Here is an 18,769-nt window from a genome sequence, read left to right as displayed (position 1 = left end):
CTCCTGTCGCGCTATACTGGCAGCTGTCACGTCGCAGATAACTGCGGCCAGTAAATATAACAATAAAATAAATATAATAGTACTAATATAATAATCCTTGTAAGGTTTCAGTAACAGGAAGGCGGTAATTTCGGATAAAAAAGCGATATATCGCACTCTGATATTCAAACTGATTACTCGAAACTGATTGGTTTATCGATCGTCGTCGTCGCGATTCTCTTTCGCGGCGTACTTCACTCCGCTCCGCGATCGCGCTTTCCTCACGCTCATTATCACGCGTCGCGCTATAGATTACGCGCGTGTCTTTTCACGCGCACCACAAGTTCCACTACTTACACGAACACTGATCAAGGTAATAGCATCCGCGAATGCGCGAGCGATCACCGAATCAATTCTCCTCACTCGCGACGTAACGCCGACGTAATAATACCGATGCTTCGTTCCGGTCGTCGTCGGTATGAATGAAGTATAGGGCTGAGTAAGCCGAGGCTAGGACCGACGAAGCACGGCAACCGATGGCTCGATTGACCATTGGCGAAATATGGATTCCCGGAACCAACAGCCACACGCCCGACCGCTCTCTCGACCGAATTGCTTTCGGCTCCGTGCATCGTCGAGCGCTGAATCACGCGCGCCCGATTGCTCATCTTTACTTGTGCTCCTTTTTCTCATCATGCCTGTTCCCACCGGTACGCTAAGAGGATATGGTAAGATCGGCATTCCACTTTAATCAATCTGAATAACGTGCCTTTTCGTGCGGAATTTCGTCCTTTTCACGCGGATCGCAATTTACGCGACGACTTGATTTTACGTCGTAGCTCGAAAAGAATGTCTTAGCTTGTTGCATATTTCAGTGAAAATATTTATTTTTGCGTCTTTATTAATGAAGAGATTGAATTTTCTATCGCGCGACTCCATTTTGTATGAATTTTCAGTCGATTGAAATTTCAAACTTCGAAATTTCTCAAATCATTCGATACGAAAATATATCTGAATAGCTGAATTAGTAACATGAAGTAGTAAGCAATGTATTGGAAGAAAGGAGCACGTAAACCGCAATCACAGTTCGATTACTGTATTTGTTCGAATCGTTTGAATTGTTCGAAATTGGGAAATTGTGTTTCTATTTTGAACGTTCAAGATTCAATCGCAATTCTCAATTTTTATCTGAATCTCGATTGTGTGTCCGGTCTAGTGCGATTAATTTCTATGCGCCATTCGAGCATTTACACATCTTGCAATCTCCAGATGTGTTATTAGTCACTCTAGCAGAAAGTACCTGACGCCAACCGGTTTTTTGCCATGCGATATGACTGTTAATGTTCCGAGAATGCTTCCATTTCCTCGTATTTATCGTACAATCTGAGTTATATAGCAGACACTGTACATCTGTTGACAATTACGCGCGTTATGAATAATGTGTGAAACAAAAATAAGATTAACTTTTGCTAGAACGAATAATACATTCGGGATCGAGAAATAAGTTCACATTCTTACCTATTTTTATCACGGAAGAAAGGAAAACGCAATTGTGTCATAACCATCCGTCGATATTCAGCATTTTCAACGTATTAGGTGTGCACATAAATTCGGGGCTTCTTTTTTTTGAAGAAATAAAGTTTTTATTGCAAAAAAAATAATAAACATTAATCTTCAAAATATTTGCTATTATTTTCTAATACTCTTCCCCATCTATCGGGCCACTGACGAATCCCTTCTCGAAAAAAAGGGACTGTTTCTTTAAACAAGCACCGAATTAATTTGCATACTTAATATTTGGCAAACATGGAGGTTTAATCGAAATTTAAAATTCTTTTCGATATAAAATTATTTTTTATAAAAATGTACATACACATGTTAGCTAATTAGTAAACAATTGCAACACAACATAAACGTTCAATTTATGAATTAATATTTATTTACGGCATTATAAATACAACATTTTATACATCTAGCAAATCGTAATTTAGTCATATTTATATTTTCTATGAGATATAATAATAATAATAATAATAATATGAATATCACAGTGAGTGATCGACACAAGAAAGTGTAACAAGATCGTTTGCGTGATACAAAGGTGTCTTCGTCGTTCAATACCTACACACATCTTATGGTCTCTAAACTAATCATATACATACAATCATCCACAGATAATAAGTTAAGAAATTATTGCCTCTTTTTAGCCGCCTTGACAGCCTTTGGCTTTTGTTTCTCTCCTCCGGAAAGGAAAGTTGTTATTACCTCCGACATCTCTGGCATATTATAATTAGTGAGATTGTTCAATTGTTCCATTTCCTGCAAAAGTAAACATAATTTATATGATTTTAATGTGACATGCAAATTACACAGTAAATCATATGATATGTATCTATCTTTGATAACAAATTGTCACACACACACATTACATCTAATAGAAAATATTCTCACCTTCCTAGTTTCAGGGTCGTTCATAATTTTTGGTAAAATCATGATTAGTACAAGTGGCAAAACCATCATTAACACCTAAAGGAAAAAGAAATTATTTACAAAGAACATATTTAAAAATGTACATGCTTTGTGTGTATATATATATATATATGTATTTTTATATATATATATATGGGCAAAAATTTCATTACCATAGGATTAAACAAGAAATCCGTCATCCGCCATTGCTCTCTAACTTGGAAATATCGGAACGGTGCCAAGGGCCTCATTTTCAATGGGTATGGTACTTGAATCACCTGCGACGTTTGTATCAGATTTACTTTCCGAGCTCGGAACTTTCCTTTGGAATTGATCTCCACTCTGACTGGCTCGTAAACATAATTTGGATTTACTATTTCGACGATGTACGATCCAGACGGGATGTTTGAAATGACGAACGTGCCATCTTCCCTAAAATAACAGAATGTACTTTTAACGTAAATATTAAGTACAAACAAACATAATACAAGCAATCAGTCGAAAGGTATGCACAGCTATGTACCTCAAAAAGCCATAATGTTCACCACCATTGGCCATTACGTGCGTCATCAGCTGCCACCCAGTGGATGCCGCGTTATCCCAGGGGAACACTTTCCCCTCGATTACATAGAGATCCGTAGACACGTCTTCATCGTGTTCCGCAGTTACGTATTGCTCGCATAAATTAGCGAAAATAACGAGTAGACACACTATTCCCTTCATAATGAACGCGAATGATTTATCGTTAACCTCTACCTCTACACGATCATTCCAGCGATCCGTACACTCGCGATATGTTGCGTACTTGCGTCGTCTGCGGCGCTACGGCTCACCATATACATCATAAAATATAGACGAACAACAGAGTGAAATATTTAGGAAAGATTCTAGTGAAAAAGATGCGAAAATGAATTGATTGTGCCCGCAGTCCAGTTGATGCTCCAAATACTTTGAAACATCTTTTTCCTTCTTTTTATTTAACAATACGGCTGTACATCTATGTCGACGTGTTACCCTAGGTTTAGCAATTCGTTGCTCATTGTCCGTTGGGATGGTGTGATTTTCTTGCGTGTACTGTAAAATCGGTAATACGAATATTGTATATGTAATAATTAAACTATTTTGTGAACAATTAACAGTTACAAACATGGACGATAAACTTCGGCAGATGGAAGATGAGATGAACAGGTAAAATGCTTAGTATTTATCTTTCAACTCAAGGTAACCTTTTAGCTGCAGTGCACTATTTGTTGTTCAGTCGTCTAACAAGAAATGTTATTATATCGATCTATATTTACTGGGCGCCTCCTATATAAATACATGAACGCCTCCTGCAGATTTTTAACTACGTTAATTATATAATCTTTCTGCCTACTAGATGTTTTTTCTTTCCTTCTTTTGTCAAAAGGTCTGTTCTTTATTGCTGAACTGCTGGGCTGCGTTCCGATTCCACGCCAGGGTGCTCTCCCTCTCTTTTTATCTCATTCTTGTATCTTTCTCACTCCAACATAGCGGGTGCACCTGGGTAAGAAATCAAAACGCAGCCCTGTACTAGTTCAGAGTTTATCTTTTTTACTACACATTGAAAGGTGTTTCGACAAACCGATGTCGATATATCGGACTTTAAGGAATAGGCCTTGATCATTCAAGACCGTTAGACCAGACAGGCATACATACACTCACATCATTGAAAAACTCATAACAAGTCTTTGTCTCCGCTCGCCTCAGTACTCGCAAACATGTTTGTCGAATTCGTGGACTCGGGCCTATCTTTCTCAGAAACCGACTCACTCTGTATCAAGATTTCGAACGATCAAGCGGTAGCGGGCATCTCATTATAATAAAGGCACAAAGACATTTCATCATATCAATTCTCGCGTTATTCGCTCTATCACCAACACTCTTATCCGAATTATACAAAAGATTTTACTTGTGTTGAACAAAAGGAAAAGAATAAACTCTGAACTAGTACAGCAGTTCAGCAATAAAGAACAGACCTAAACATGGCAAATTTTACCTAACTTTTACCTGCTTGCTTATTCTTTTTAAATTGAGTAAATATTTAAATTTTGCCGATGTTATGCATTTTTTAAGTGATAATCTTTTCTGTTTAATTGATCCATTGAATGTAAATTTCAGATTTGAGGCCGAAATCGGCGGGCAGCTCGTCACACCGATTGTACGTCCAGTTATTGGTGCAAATACGTACAATCAAGTTGCTAGGCAGTTGGAGCAACATGAACTGCCGACTCCTGTAGTCGCGGCAGCCGCAGCAGCTACACTGGCATTTCCTCCAATGATTGGATTTCCACCACCACCTCCACCCCCACCTCCTCCACCGCCCCCACCGATGTTAATTCCGCAACAAGTAGCAAGACAAGGTGAGATTTCATGTGTATATATATATATATATATATATTTTCACTATATCCAAGAATAATACAGCTACAGTTTGTTCTACAATCACAATAAATGATTGTTACAGGTACAGTTCCTATTACAACATATTCCTCGCCCGCGCAAATAAGTAATCCGTACATGTCAAATATGGTGGATCCGTGTTTAAGTGCTACGCCGAAAACGTACGATTCTACGTCAACGCCGATGATACACCCGGAAATTATTGAACAGATTATTAACACAAAGATACCTGAGGACGAGGGTAAGAAGAAACCAAAAATCAAGGGTGTCAGTACAGCAGCTGAGCTTGCCATCAGTCAAGGAAAAGCGAGTTCTATCATGGCAAATGCCAGCGCGGAGGAGAGTCATCCTAAGGGTAAAGGCAAGAAAAACAAGAAGATTATAAGGACGGCGGGCGGACAAACATGGGAGGACCCTTCGTTATTGGAGTGGGATGAGGGTTAGTAGTGAACAAAAGTATTTATTTGAAAAAACATGGGCGTCCGCAGGGGGAGCAAGATTGGGCATTCTCCCCCCCTGGAATCAGCAAACAATTAAACATTTGTCCCTCAAAAGATAGTATAAATTTTCAAGTACTTTAATTCTGGAAGTAACATTTTGAATCATGCCCCCCCCCCTACCCCCCCTGAAAAAATCCTGCGGACGCCCATGTGAAAAGGCTACTTATTTATAAAACTGTACTCTAACGATTTGTGTCGCTTCGCTCTCCGCAGATGACTTCAGAATATTTTGTGGAGATCTAGGGAACGATGTCACCGACGAGATGTTGGTGAGGGTGTTTGGCAAGTATCCCAGCTTCCAGAAGGCGAAGGTGGTCAGAGATAAACGGACGAACAAAACTAAGGGCTTCGGGTTTGTGTCGTTCAAGGATCCGCAGGATTTCATTAAGGCAATGAAGGAGATGAACGGTAAGGTCAAGTGTTTATTTTCTTACTACAGATCTTACTTCGTGGGACACGAAACTCTCTTTTTTTCTTTATAACATGGATATTCCCTGTTGCCGTTGAGTGCAAACGCTCGCCCAGCGCGGAAGCAAGTGTACTCGAGTAGAAAATACAAATTTATTATGCGACAATGTAAAGAAATACTGCATAAAGAGAGAGATGTAGATTACAGTCTCAAGTGTCTGAACACGTTAGATTACAGTTGCAACGAAACTTGGCAATTGCTCTGCATTTGGAGATTATTTGCATATTTTAGAGGTATCATGAACACTAATGCCTCTGTCTATCTCTCTCTCTCTCTCTCTCTCTTTTTCTCTCTCTCACTCTTCTCTATCTCTCTCATTCTCTCTGATGATACGCCAGAGCATCAAATACGTTACCGTAGCTTGTTGTTTTATTTGCCGAAAGGGCCCCAACCGTATGATATAAACATATGCGGTATGGTCCAATACTGCTTTCTCGGTTGCACGGTAGGCTGCCCGTTTCGAGTAATTACACGCGAAACCGAGTGCCCCATGGATGGAATCGGACTTTCGGTCGTCGTAACGAACTTCTGTCGTCGAAACGCTGCTGCGAGAATTATGCGACCTCATGAGTAATAGAAAAAAAAAGATGTTCATCCTCCGCGTCAACGCGGATTAATATAATATAATACTTACGCGACAATGTTGCCGCAACAACGTTTGATCGCGAACCGTGCGGGTTCATGTACAGAACGGAGAAGGGCATACCACCGGCGCTCCAGCTGCGGGACGTGAATGCATCCTTTTTCGTGATCCTGGTCGGTATCTGCTTATCAATCGGCAAAAGCGGCCGGATTTTTCGCCCCGCCTCCACCGTACTATCTTGCCACGATCTCAATGCGAATTCAGACGTTGGCTTTGCAACTTGGCGCCGGGATTGTAATCTGCCGAAAATGTTCAGTAGATGATATCGGATGTTATTTAATGTATTAGGATAATTTTATCTCTTTCTCGTAACAGAATCTCAAATTGTAAAAATTCTTAGATACCTCAAACCTTCTTTTTCTTTTTTAAAGAGAATAATGAGTAGTGAAGGGAGATACCTCGAGGTATCGCTGTTTCCCTCAGGTATGATGTTAATGCCGTCGGAACTAGTTTCCGACATCGGCAACCAACTCCAGCATTGACCATCGGAAGAGCATGCTGCCTTTATCATTGGCGCAAAAGCATTCTGGCTCCAATTATCCGTCGTGTCTAACAACGGTGCTGCGTAGCCCGGCATTGTCCAAAGTATATTCAATACTAATACTAGGAACAATCCAGAAGTTATCTCCATTCTTATTTCGCTTGAAACGCGTCGTCCAATTAATTCCCAATTATATAGTCGCGATATCGCTGCGCTAACGAAACTGCGCGTTTGCGTCTCGTTCTCGTTCCTTCCTAGAGAGATAAACTGCGCTATTAAATCCGATAAAACGCATGATGGTTACGAATAAATTTGTAAAATTAATCTCATGAAAATTCAGGAACTCGCCGCGTTTAAATTGTTCAACTGGAAAAGTAAAGTGTCACAGCAGACATAAATATAAAGCTAAAGTAAATAATAATACGTAGGTCGCTAAGGTAGAGCAAAAGTTGTACTAGTTTTTCTCCGGTTTCAGATGGATGACGCTTTGTAGGCCATTCGCCTATCTTTCTTGTAGTTATCTTATTTTCGAAAAATGGATGACAAACACGCTGCGAAGAGACGCCTCCGCGAATGCTGGGCATAGTTTTAGTGGCGTATAAACCGTGACATGGTCATTCGAGGCCCTGAAGTTCCGTTTCGAAGCGTTGTTTACGATTAGGAGGACCAAGGTACGTATCGAGTATGTAGGAAAGTCTTTTGGGTGACTCATTTAGCATCGCCGGCGCTCGACGTATCGCTCCCCCGGGGGAGCGAGAACCCGCGCGCTCATTTGTTACGACTCGACGACCGTTAATCGTTCCGTAATGGTGACAATTGCCGACAGGCAGGTATGCTGTTTACGTTTTCCCGCGAAATTTCTGCAACGGACGATACTATTTATATAGCATTCCTTCTAATTTTAGCGCCACGCTATCCGTATACACATATATTCACGTATCCATGCGACACGGAAAGTTAAACAAGGTTGTGATAGAAAAGAAGAACGGATAGAGAAGCAACAGTGAAGAATTATTTTGCGTTAATTATACGTTTAGAGCAAAGAAACCCGGAAAATACCCGCAAAATGAATTCAGAGCGCCATAATTTTTTTCAATGATGATGAAACGCGTGTCATCAACTCTCGATACAGTTTTTCATCACAGGATCATTTTATACGGATATTTTTTATTTCTCTAATGATCGTGCGTAGGATACAAGAAACGTACGTCTGAAGTAAATTTTAGCGTTTAGGCAAAGTTAGAGGTACAATAATTATAATATTGCTTATTAATTGCAATACAGTTATGATATTGTTCTAATAAAAGTAAAGCAAGGTACATGCTTGAAAGATAATTATGAATAAATAAGTATTATAAAATTAATGAACAATATTATAACAATATTGCAATTAATAAGCAATATTATAATTATTGTACCTCTAACTTCGTTACTATATAAATGGACGTGCTGATCGATTACGCGGTCGATTACTCGAGAGGATTTTACGCGTAGTAATCCTACAGCGAATAGCCAAGCAGAGGCGTTAATTGAATGTACAATGCTGTTAAATTAAAATCAAGTGGCATGCTGTAACAGTTAAGCTCGTTCATTATTGAATCTACATACATAATCTACAAATGTAATCGGTGAGGGGGCTCTTGTCGAGATTCAATTACGGCAAGGGCGGAGTTATAGCGTCGGTGAAAATCAATCATTCTCTCATAAATATGGACATCAGCATCACGTTTATTTATCATTTACACAAACGAGAGATTATTTAGGAATTATCGCGAGAATTCGTGACTTGAAGACAAATCGCGTATTAATTATAATAATAATTAATAATTGCGACAGAACCGGCATAAAATCCACGGAAAAGGATACATTACGATCGTTTATTAATAACGCATTTTACATAAAAAAAAACTTTACTATAATTTATTTTTTTGTAATTACTGAACAGTGAGATCGAGTCGCAGAGAAGAAAAAGAAAGAGGAAGAAGAAAAAGAACGTACCTTCGGAATACGCCGATCGTTCGTTCGTTCGTTCGACTTTCGTTTCCACTTCCTCGGCACGCTCTTGGAGCGGAATTTTCGGGGCGGATTTGCGGCTCGGATGCGGGACCGCGCGGTTTCCGGTTAACCGTTGGGGTGGATACGACCAAGTGCGTCGGGAAGCCGAGCGTCCCGCTACTCATTCAACAACCCCTACCCTCCTGCTACAAATTCTCGTAATACCCCACCCTTTTTGCGAGGACCAATCGAACACCTCGTGGTAGGCCATGCGAATCGACTATTCGCGCCGTCTTTCTTATATTTTTTCTGTTTAGCTTATCGTCACCATCTCTCATCGTCGTCATCGCCAAAGTCCTCGTTATCATCGTCATCATTACGATTCTCCCGTTCGTTTTGGTCTCCCTCAGCTTGGACGGGTTTCTCTTGGATGGGTAACGCAAGTTCCACAAGTGATAAGAATCACGGATCACGGTTCTCGTTTTCTACGGATTTAGGATACACACAAAAGTATCAATTGCATTCTATTTTAAACACTATTGCGTGCAATACGATTTCGAAATAACATTTAAGATTTTCAAAGTGTTTAGTTTCTCTCTGTTGTACGTGATGCCCTTAATATGTTAGAGTGATTAACGTTAGTATAATATAACCCGTCACCCTGCCAAAGTTAGAGTGTAATACAGCAAAGACTTTTTCGTATCATGTCGCATATTTAAACGTACATTAAAGGGTAATTGATGGATCACGAAATGGCGATGTAGTATCGATACGAGGGAAAACGGATGTCGCCTCGCGTAGCTTCGATTCTTTTGGATTGCGCATGAGGCCGCTCGAATATCTTAGATATCTCGGAAGATGAAAAGACGGGCCGACCAGTATGCAAGGAACGTATAAAATGATGTTATTTATAGTGATTTGCCGAGCTGTATGCTCAGTCTTCGATGCGTGTAATGTACGATAAAATATGCAAGCGCGCGTGCGAATGATCAGTGACTCACACGGTGGCGAAGGAACGCGCGAAAATCTGTCGAAATTTCTGTATAGCCGGCAGGTACGTGGGACACCGCGGAAAGGTTTATTAACACGGAATGCACCCGTACGTCGCGCAGCCACGACGAAGCAATCGAGGTCCCCTAGTTTGAGGTGTCCTAGAATATCGACTTGAATATCCTGCATCTCGAGGGAGATCGGTGCGAGATGTGTCGAGTACAACTAAAATAAAAATCTGTATTTGATTATTTAATTAATGTATTTAATTAAATAATCAAATACATATTATATATAATATTAAATATTTTTTCCGTTAATTTTTTTTAAGATTTGAATCATTACGTTTGTGTGTACAGATGTTGCGTAATATTCAGTGTATGTTGTACATATGCACCATCAGAGAAAATAAGTAAAGAAAGGAGGAAAGGAGAGAGAGAGAGGAAAAAGAAAAGAGAAATATATCTGTCTACGAGTGGTATCTTATGGAACAGGGCGGACGCAACAAGTAGTTTGAACGGACGAGCGAGTGAACGCGATGCTGGGTTGAGGATACAAGAATACACTAGCGTGCGCGCACACAATAACGAGATGGAGTGCCGGATATGATGAACGAATGAACGGATATATGATTCCGTTGGTGCTTGAGGTACTCGCAGGGCTTAATGGCTCGCAGTGCAACCTCGCATTACGATGATCAAATTTTCACAGCTGATCCGTGCATCTCCTCTCGATTATAATTCGATTGTGACTCGAGTGATTTGCGCTTCGCCATTCAGACAACAGTAGTTTTTAGATGATCCTTTTTCAATCACATGACGACCTCTCGCGACCTTTTTTCGAATGTCAAAACTTAATTGAAATCAATTCGAGCAAAACCTTTCGAACGTTTCGAAGGCAATAGCGTTGTAATGCAATATATTTCCTACGCTCTCTGACATTCTTTTGAACTAAAAAATGCAGCTCGGTTTCGTGCGGTTACGATTTTCGTCAGCCACGTGCAGCATCGAATTCTTATAAAAACGTGCTGGTGAGCGTCGCTAGGATGCGCGATAAATATAAATTCTGTCGCTCCTCCGTAAAGCCCCTCCGGTGCAATGTTCGAGTCCTGCGAGAGTTTGATTTAAAGCATGATTGAATGGAGAAACCCGCTTCGTTTATAAAAGCCACCGGGAATGACAAAAGAGTCCCGATCGCGTGGGCGATCGAGACCGAAATTGGGAACGAAGGCGAGAATGAGAAAACCGAGGTCGTGAGCCCCTTCGATATGTAGCACGTTCTCTTTGGCGGAATTTCTCATTGATGCCTGGCTATCTGAAAGGATATTTTTGGCCGCGTGGATACTATCTCATGCTACACACATTCTCGGGATCTCGATGCAACTGCAAACGCGAGTTACCGGATGCGATGCAGAGATGTCAGAGCGAATACTGATCCTTTTGTCGATAATAAAAATACTGTAGCGAGATTCACAAAATTTTCAATGTGAATGCGAGAACGCACAAGCATTGATAATTAATTAGCGCAGCGCAACGCGGAGATACTGCAGAATCCATCAGGCGTATCAAATCGCTAGATATCGAGTAAATCACATACAAAAGATTCTTTTATTTGTTTCTCTCTTATTTGGATGTGGAAGCGTGAGAAGATGTATTGCTGCGGTCACCTGTTGCCGCGCTTGGCGGTAAGCTTGGATTTCCGGCGTGGGTATTTTACTGTTGTTACGAAAAGCGTTTTAGTGACTACGTTCATCCTACGTTCGCCAAAAATCATAAATTCTCGCTTGTATCTGATTTAGGTACGCATTACGTACACCGCACTCGTGATCGATCGCTCCGATTTTAATAATATATGTGGAAATTTACAATCGATTATATTTTATTCTCATATATATTATATTTTAGTTTTTATATTTTAATAGGGCATTGTTGATTCTCGATGTAATCAAGCCGTTTATCCAACAAAAGTTCTTAAATGTAATTATCTTTTCTTTTTTTTTTCAGGAAGATACGTGGGTTCGCGACCTATAAAACTCAGGAAGAGCTCTTGGAAACAGAGAAATCTGGAGACCGTACGCAAGAAGGACAAGGAAAAACAAGCGTTGATAGGATTGCTCACCGGCCGATGACTGAGTTGATGAGATAAACCTTTCATCAAACTTTTTGTTATTTCGTGATAAGAATTATAATATTGATTTTAATTATATCTTTAATTAAACTTCGTAGCTTTAATGACGCATAAAGGTATAGTCAAAATGTTTTCTTAGATCTCCTCTCTGAAAACGTATTCTGTACTGAACAAGAGTACTTATTTTATAAGTATACCTACAAAAATCAATTTTTCTGTACGTGGTAATAAATTTGTATTTAAAAAAATTTTCTATCCTTTGTTAAATTTTTATTATTGCAATGATTGCAGGAACACGTAATGTTTCAAAATATTACATTTGAAAATTCGCAATTCGCATCGGATCAATGCGAAATCTGTATGCGCACACACGTTGTATAAATATTGCGCGGACCAATCACAAATAATTGGCACAGCGCAGAATCGAGTAATGACGATCGACATAAATTTAGGATTCTGCAAACCGCGAAACTGCGATGACATCAAATGACACTGCGTAATACTGCATAGTTGGAACACACGCAGCATGGAAAAAGCAGCGGGTGAACATGGGGAGCAGGAAATTAATTCACTTGGAGTATGAAAAAAATTATGTTAAATAAAAAATAAATTATCTTGTATCTTTTGCTTGTTGATGACAAGCGGTAGAATTATATTAAATTTTTCTTGATATATTAAAAATGATTGAATGATCGTTCACGTGAGGCAACTCCTCGCGTACAATCACACAGGTGTACGAGGGTGAAAGAAACGAGGCTGGTGAGAGGCACGGCAGCGGAAAGACTTTACTGCCGAATGGCGACATGTACGTTGGCGAATATCGCGACGGTTTCAGGCACGGGAGAGGTGTGTACGTTTTCAAGAATGGCGCCCGATACAACGGCGAGTGGAGGCGCGGGCGCAAATACGGCCAAGGGACTTTTTGGTACCCTGATGGAACGCGATACAAAGGTACGGAAGAATGTATAAAAATAGGATCCGAATCAGACTCGAGGAAGTCGCATTGGGATACACGTGGGCACACGTCGACACACGACCATATGTATATTCATACAATTATTTTTATATCGCACGTCAGGAATTTGTGGGAGACGCGCGTGTGCCAGAAATTCGAAGGGGCCAAGCGCGCGCGTACAAATCGCGACAGATTCACGAGATCTCCGCAATCCAATCGGCGACGACGCTTAACTCCTCCAGCCTCGTTGTTCCTGGATCTCGCTCTGGACGCCGATATCCGTTAAATCCCATGACGATCTCGTCGTTTTGCGAACGAACGTCGATATCGCCAGGCTTCATCAGAGCATTAATTTTAATCCGCAGGAGAATGGAAACGCGACGCCAGACACGGCTTCGGCGCTTATTATTATACGAACAATGACATTTACGAAGGCTTGTGGAAGAAGGATCTGCGCCACGGTATGGGAACGTATCTGTACGCCGACACGGGAACGAAATATATGGGCACGTGGATGGAAGACTGCATGGAGGGACCTGGACAGCTTATTCATGCGCGTCATCGCTTTCACGGCCTCTGGAAGCACAACTTGGTACGAAAACGGAACGACAAATAAATTTTGGACATTGCACATTGTGCAATACCTTCGAAAAGGCGCTAGTCGAATTAAAGAGATATCGTACACTGTGCAGCCATATGGACGCGGTTGCTTTACCTTCGAGAATGTGTGTATGCAGCACGGGCATTATATACACGTGAGAGGTCCCGCGGACGGTGACCCGGCTTGGATCCATGCGGATGAAGACATCGTGGAGGTACAGTCTCCTCATGTGTTCTTCCTTGCCTTATTATTTGTTATTTTTATTTGCTCCCTATTGAATGATTTTTTTATTGTGGAACAAGTTCAACTTGCGTAATTCGTGAGAATACAGCGAGAAGCTTGCAAATGAATGTGACAGAAACTCCATAATTGTTTTTTTTTTTAAACTAAATTCGTAATGGTGCAGGAAAGCGATAAGGAAAAGCTAGCGAAAGGAGACTTTTCCCCGAGGATGGGCATTCTGCCGATCTGGCGAGCGCGTTGCATCACACCGTACAATCCAGAGTTGCTGCCACCAGAAGCGATGCCTTTGCGAGAGGAAGTAATTATATTTCCACAATTCCGCGTCTCGTCCATCATTCGTTCAAATATGCGACACCCATCTCCCCTCAATTAATAATATGATATATAATTGGTGATCGCGGGGGATAACCGGCGAGCAGAGGGAAAATTTCGATACGCGCGGGATACGTGAGATTGAAGCGATTTAATATGGAAAAGCGGGACAATATTCGCGATCTATATCCGGTTGCTTTTTCCCCGTTGGGATTCCCCTGATACGTTGTCCGCGTCATCGGAAGCGGAAATGATTCTTCCGGTAAAATGAATTTTAATCGACCATTTCGCACCAACGGGAACGAGAGAGTATCCGGTCGCTATTTCCAGCACGCCGCCAGACTGCGGGCTTCCGTAATCATTAATAGAATTACGATATCCGGGCAGATACTGGCCGTCTTTCTTTTTCGACCGTGTTTACGTCGCTCCTCGTTGTCTTGACACGTATATCCGGCGCGGCGATTAAAACCTAACGCAGCATATCCGCGTGCCATGTCCCGATACGCGTGACCTGAACTTTATATCTGGACGATATCGTTACACGTAGGCGTCGACGGAATCCACAATTGACAGGAGCGAGGACACCTGGCCGAGGACCGAGCGATACGCCGATTATCCGGAGGCGGAAAATCATCGAGAGGACTTTAATTACGATCAAGGGGCAGCGTCGCCGCAAATCGATAGCCCGTAAGTGCAGTTAAAAAAAAATGTTGTTAACTCCAAGCTGTTCAATCGGGTGTCTTAATTAATCGACTGGCGGGCACGTGACTGCTCCGTGATTGAAATAAAGAGAGACTGCGTGCTTTTAAGCGCTTTATTTAGGAAATTACAATAACAAAGTGCGTGTCTGCAAAACGTAGGAATGCGATTACAACGTCAGGAATTAATTTCATTACGCTGTTATGAGTACAGTGAATCCAAATAGTAGATACACGTGTTTGCCCGATCGATAATTTTACATTGATAATTATATTACTGCGTGTTATTTACAATCCGTCCCCAGCTGCCGAGCGCGACATTAATGGGACGGCGATCAAATTAATTTGAAATAAATGTTTACGCGGAAACGAAAAGCACAAGCCCGATTATTGCCGACCGTTAACGCGCGCAAGCATGTTTGCAAAACACGGGTACCTGCACCCGTGCCTAGGCTTATCCGTATGTCTACGCCTACGCTCGTTATGCTAGCTATGCTACTTTTACGCTCGGGATAATTACGTTTACAAACGTAAGGACCGAGAGAGAGGAAGACCAAATTTGAGTGTCAGATAAAATCGATAAAATCAAGTGAAAAAAATGGGAGGAATGATAATGTTAAACGTTGGTATTATATACAGAGTAATACTTATAATACACTTGGTAACACGATAAACGGTTGTATTACTGCAATCGGATTACAAGTCGGTTTAATATGTCGACGTAACGCAACGCTGACGCAACGTCGACGTTGCGCGACGAACGGAGTACGCTGATTTTCTGAAAATAGCGAGCCCCCGATGAATACTGACGAATACTGTCTCGTTTTTAGTCCTTAGAATTAAGTGATTACCTCGAGAAAACATGTATGATGCGTGTCCCCTTAGTTTAAAATATTTAAACGATCTTATTTAATCAATAATTAATTTACGTCGCTCGCGTATTTTCTAATCGATTGCTTTGCGCGACTTATCCCCTAGAAGGAAATGAAACGTATAGTGTGCATCGGGACGTGAAGATCCAACGGAGATCTGTATACGGAGACGTAAAAAGGACGGAGGAGGGGGCGAATAAATAGAAATCGTCGCACAAGACCGCAGTCTTTTAACGGTAAATAACGTCTCGCGTGTCACGTCGAACAAACGTATACTCGACCGTACGTTTTTAAATCCACAGAGTCCACAGAGTGCTTAACACGGACAAAAATGCCGAGGAGTGAGTTGAGTAGTCAATAACGTCAATAGCGTCGACGCGACGATTGACACGCATGTCGCACGGGGATATGTGACGGGAACCGTCGCATCGAGGCGTCAACGTCGCTATGCAAGCGTAGTGCTCGGCGCGAGCAACGTGATAGCAAAATACTTTGGTCGGCCGCGACCAATTGGCACATGATTAAAAGATTCGCGAATACCGCGACGTACACACAGCCCATAATCCAGTCGAAATGACTTCGCTTTCCCTCGCCTCTCATCGTTTCTTCGTTAGAAAGCTGCCAAGAGAGGGAGAGAGAGAAGAGAGACAGGACTCCGATGTCCAATGTTTCATCCTTTTTCGATAACGATATTGCAACTCCCGATAGAGCGAGGACAACTGCGCCCATTCGCTAAAGTCGTGAGAAGCCGCTTAAAAATCCCGCTTGAGATTCTACGCTGCGTGCGAACGAGTTCCTTCAAGTCCTTTGAAGCGGGTACGCAAATACTTCGCTCGGTTTGTTCCCAAAATAAGATTTTTTATACTTAGAGAATAACTGTATCCATATACGAGAACTGGAATCGTTTCATACTGAAATCATCGAGCCGACCAAATTGTTTATATCTAAAAAAAAGGAACGCGTCAATTGACATTTATCGATCGGAAGGAACGCTCTCGATGACATTTCCCATATCGGAAAAAGACGGAGACTCATGCGCACGCAGTGGGGCGTATTCTTTTTCATCGATAAACACGGTTCTCCGACCACGTTAAATATGGAAGATCTTAGGATGCATGTCGTTTCAAAGACGCGGACGAGAAGCGACTTGAATAGTCGCGCTGTCTCACATCAGAACCGGCGGTGGTCACTGACACACGATGCTGGCTATAGTGATGCTGCACATGCAGGCTGTTATGATACCCAAGCATATGTAGACCGACGTGATCAGCCAGAAGGCAAACAAGTACAACGTCTTATTGCAATATTTCCCCAGCGCTGGGTCATAATTCGGTTCGTACTCCTTGTACACCCACATAGAACCTGCAAAACATGGAATTTTATTAAGGAACAACTATTATGATTGCTAAACATTGAAACATAGGGCAAGGCTTACCAATAATGAACCATCCTAGCATGAAGCAGGTGATCAGTGTTTCGGTGGGCGACTGCTTGATCCTCTCTTGATCTCTTCCCTCTTGATACTTTCGCACTTTGCCTGATAGATATAAGTACTGTTTGAATATCCCAAATCCGCCGCCTACCAACAAGTATATAGGAATGTATTCGCCTTGTGGACAGTCGTAAAGATACAATCCACCGATCACCATCATACAGAGTGGTATCAGTATTGTCATTCCAAGAAGGATGGTGAAGCCGACTGAAAAACACCAATGTTGGACTTTACATTCAGTATGAAGTCATTCCTGAGGTACCTAACTAAACTATTACAAAATTAGCACCAGTCTAATTTAACTTCTTGCCTTATCAAATCATGAAATCACGTTTATTGAATCGTTTGTATATTGAATAAAAAGCTGTTAGTGTGTTCCAGCATTTCAATAATAACTTGATATCATAAGGCAACAACTTAACGGACAATTGTCAACTCAATTGCCACTTACTCGTGCCTAAAAGTAAGTAGAGAATATTCTTGAAGAAATCGAATATATCCTTCGAAACTTTACGGGCTTCTCTCATACGACCAAACAGCGAATCGTAGGATGGTGGTGATGCTGCAAGCAACATAATGACATAAAATAATATTTTTTACGTGATAATAGGATCTCCCTCGACAAGGCATCCATCCATCGAGCATCAAGATCAACATCATACAAAGTAACGTGCAGTTACGTACCGTTAGGGTCTATCGCCTCCTCGTACGAAGGTGGTGCGCCGCTTTCGTGGACTAATACGGACGGGTGGCCGACCGGTAAGTTGATATTGTGATAGGATGGTGGCGGAGTGCAGCATGCCGTCGTTACCTGCGCGCCCGCGCCAGGGTTCACGCTCTGCGTCGTTTCGGCGGGAGTGCCCACGACACGATTCACCGTGCTCATCGGCAATTCCTCGCGCACGGCGCCGCCGCCGCCGCTGGTGCTCGTTGTTCCACTCCAATACATGAGCCCAGGATTCCGCGTTACGAACCTCCGGGATCCAACTGAAGCACGCCGAATCGGTTGTTTACGTTGGTTCACGTCAGTCGAGCACCAGGCCTCCGTAACCTAAATGCCGCGCGTCATCGCCGATCGAATCGCGCGGCGGGCGAAACACGGATAACCTAGGAGCGTTATTCGTTATCGCACTTCGTCGTTCGCTTTCACTGCCGAGAGAAAGATTGAACTTTGGAAACAACGGCGTACATCCGGATGTTATTTTTCGTACGCTCGTTCACCTCGCTTCCTGTGTGTACATACGTACGTACGACGTACGACGCATCGGCGTCGGCGTCGGCGTCGTGTCAACGATACACGATAGTAAAGTTAGCGCTTCAAATGCTTCAAAACACGTTTCATCCTTCTTTTTACTTGAAAGAAGAAAAAGGATAGAAAGTGTTTTGAAGCTCTTGTAGGGTTAAGTGGACCGCATATGATGCCATGGTTGCCAAAACGCAAGTAATACAGTAGTGACACCATGCAAACCAGGCATCAAGTAACTGAACTGCAATGTTACTGTTTGTAGATATAGTAGGTAGC

At 41.9% G+C, this 18,769-nt stretch overlaps 5 protein-coding genes across 9 annotated transcripts; 2 read left to right on the top strand and 3 right to left on the bottom strand.

Moving 5' to 3' along the window:
• Nucleotides 1–1,959: 1,959 nt before the first annotated feature.
• On the bottom strand, nucleotides 1,960–3,171 carry LOC105276154 (ER membrane protein complex subunit 7). The gene is made up of 4 exons (XM_011333539.2): nucleotides 2,972–3,171; nucleotides 2,622–2,880; nucleotides 2,431–2,505; nucleotides 1,960–2,298 (listed from the first exon to the last, which is right to left on the bottom strand). Exons 1-4 carry the CDS (start codon nucleotides 3,169–3,171, stop codon nucleotides 2,170–2,172), a joined length of 663 nt encoding a protein of 220 aa, XP_011331841.1. The 3' UTR covers nucleotides 1,960–2,169.
• A 284-nt stretch (nucleotides 3,172–3,455) lies between these two features.
• Nucleotides 3,456–12,314, top strand: LOC105276151 (RNA-binding protein 42). Of its 4 annotated transcripts, XR_003406944.1 has the most exons (8): nucleotides 3,456–3,636; nucleotides 4,588–4,829; nucleotides 4,934–5,308; nucleotides 5,583–5,777; nucleotides 7,438–7,633; nucleotides 8,908–9,175; nucleotides 9,275–9,467; nucleotides 11,951–12,026. XR_003406944.1 is itself a non-coding variant. In XM_011333535.3 (5 exons), exons 1-5 carry the CDS (start codon nucleotides 3,596–3,598, stop codon nucleotides 12,073–12,075), a joined length of 978 nt encoding a protein of 325 aa, XP_011331837.1. In that variant the 5' UTR covers nucleotides 3,458–3,595; the 3' UTR covers nucleotides 12,076–12,314. The 4 variants fall into 4 exon arrangements, 1 of the variants encoding a protein (XP_011331837.1); XR_003406943.1 differs by having other exon boundaries at nucleotides 8,908–9,467; XR_893352.3 differs by lacking the exons at nucleotides 8,908–9,175; nucleotides 9,275–9,467.
• On the bottom strand, nucleotides 5,800–9,084 carry LOC105276149. Of its 2 annotated transcripts, none has more exons than XM_011333534.3 (4): nucleotides 8,961–9,084; nucleotides 6,880–7,216; nucleotides 6,473–6,720; nucleotides 5,800–6,383 (listed from the first exon to the last, which is right to left on the bottom strand). In XM_011333534.3, the coding sequence occupies exons 2-4, from the start codon at nucleotides 7,110–7,112 to the stop codon at nucleotides 6,208–6,210; spliced, it is 657 nt and encodes a 218-aa protein (XP_011331836.1). In that variant the 5' UTR covers nucleotides 7,113–7,216; nucleotides 8,961–9,084; the 3' UTR covers nucleotides 5,800–6,207. The 2 variants fall into 2 exon arrangements, with proteins under 2 accessions (XP_011331836.1, XP_011331835.1); XM_011333533.3 differs by having other exon boundaries at nucleotides 5,800–6,380.
• A 177-nt stretch (nucleotides 12,315–12,491) lies between the features above and the next one.
• Nucleotides 12,492–15,258, top strand: LOC105276152 (radial spoke head 1 homolog). Its single transcript, XM_026972173.1, has 6 exons — nucleotides 12,492–12,651; nucleotides 12,806–13,025; nucleotides 13,395–13,621; nucleotides 13,722–13,844; nucleotides 14,037–14,171; nucleotides 14,733–15,258. The coding sequence occupies exons 1-6, from the start codon at nucleotides 12,601–12,603 to the stop codon at nucleotides 14,874–14,876; spliced, it is 900 nt and encodes a 299-aa protein (XP_026827974.1). The 5' UTR covers nucleotides 12,492–12,600; the 3' UTR covers nucleotides 14,877–15,258.
• Nucleotides 14,987–18,528, bottom strand: LOC105276153. Its single transcript, XM_011333538.3, has 4 exons — nucleotides 17,932–18,528; nucleotides 17,699–17,809; nucleotides 17,191–17,454; nucleotides 14,987–17,117 (listed from the first exon to the last, which is right to left on the bottom strand). Exons 1-4 carry the CDS (start codon nucleotides 18,194–18,196, stop codon nucleotides 16,942–16,944), a joined length of 816 nt encoding a protein of 271 aa, XP_011331840.1. The 5' UTR covers nucleotides 18,197–18,528; the 3' UTR covers nucleotides 14,987–16,941.
• Nucleotides 18,529–18,769: the final 241 nt, after the last annotated feature.

This window comes from Ooceraea biroi, chromosome 9, assembly GCF_003672135.1.
Source record: "Ooceraea biroi isolate clonal line C1 chromosome 9, Obir_v5.4, whole genome shotgun sequence".
NCBI classification, from domain to species: domain Eukaryota; kingdom Metazoa; phylum Arthropoda; class Insecta; order Hymenoptera; family Formicidae; genus Ooceraea; species Ooceraea biroi.
This window is presented reverse-complemented; position numbering and strand designations above follow the sequence as displayed.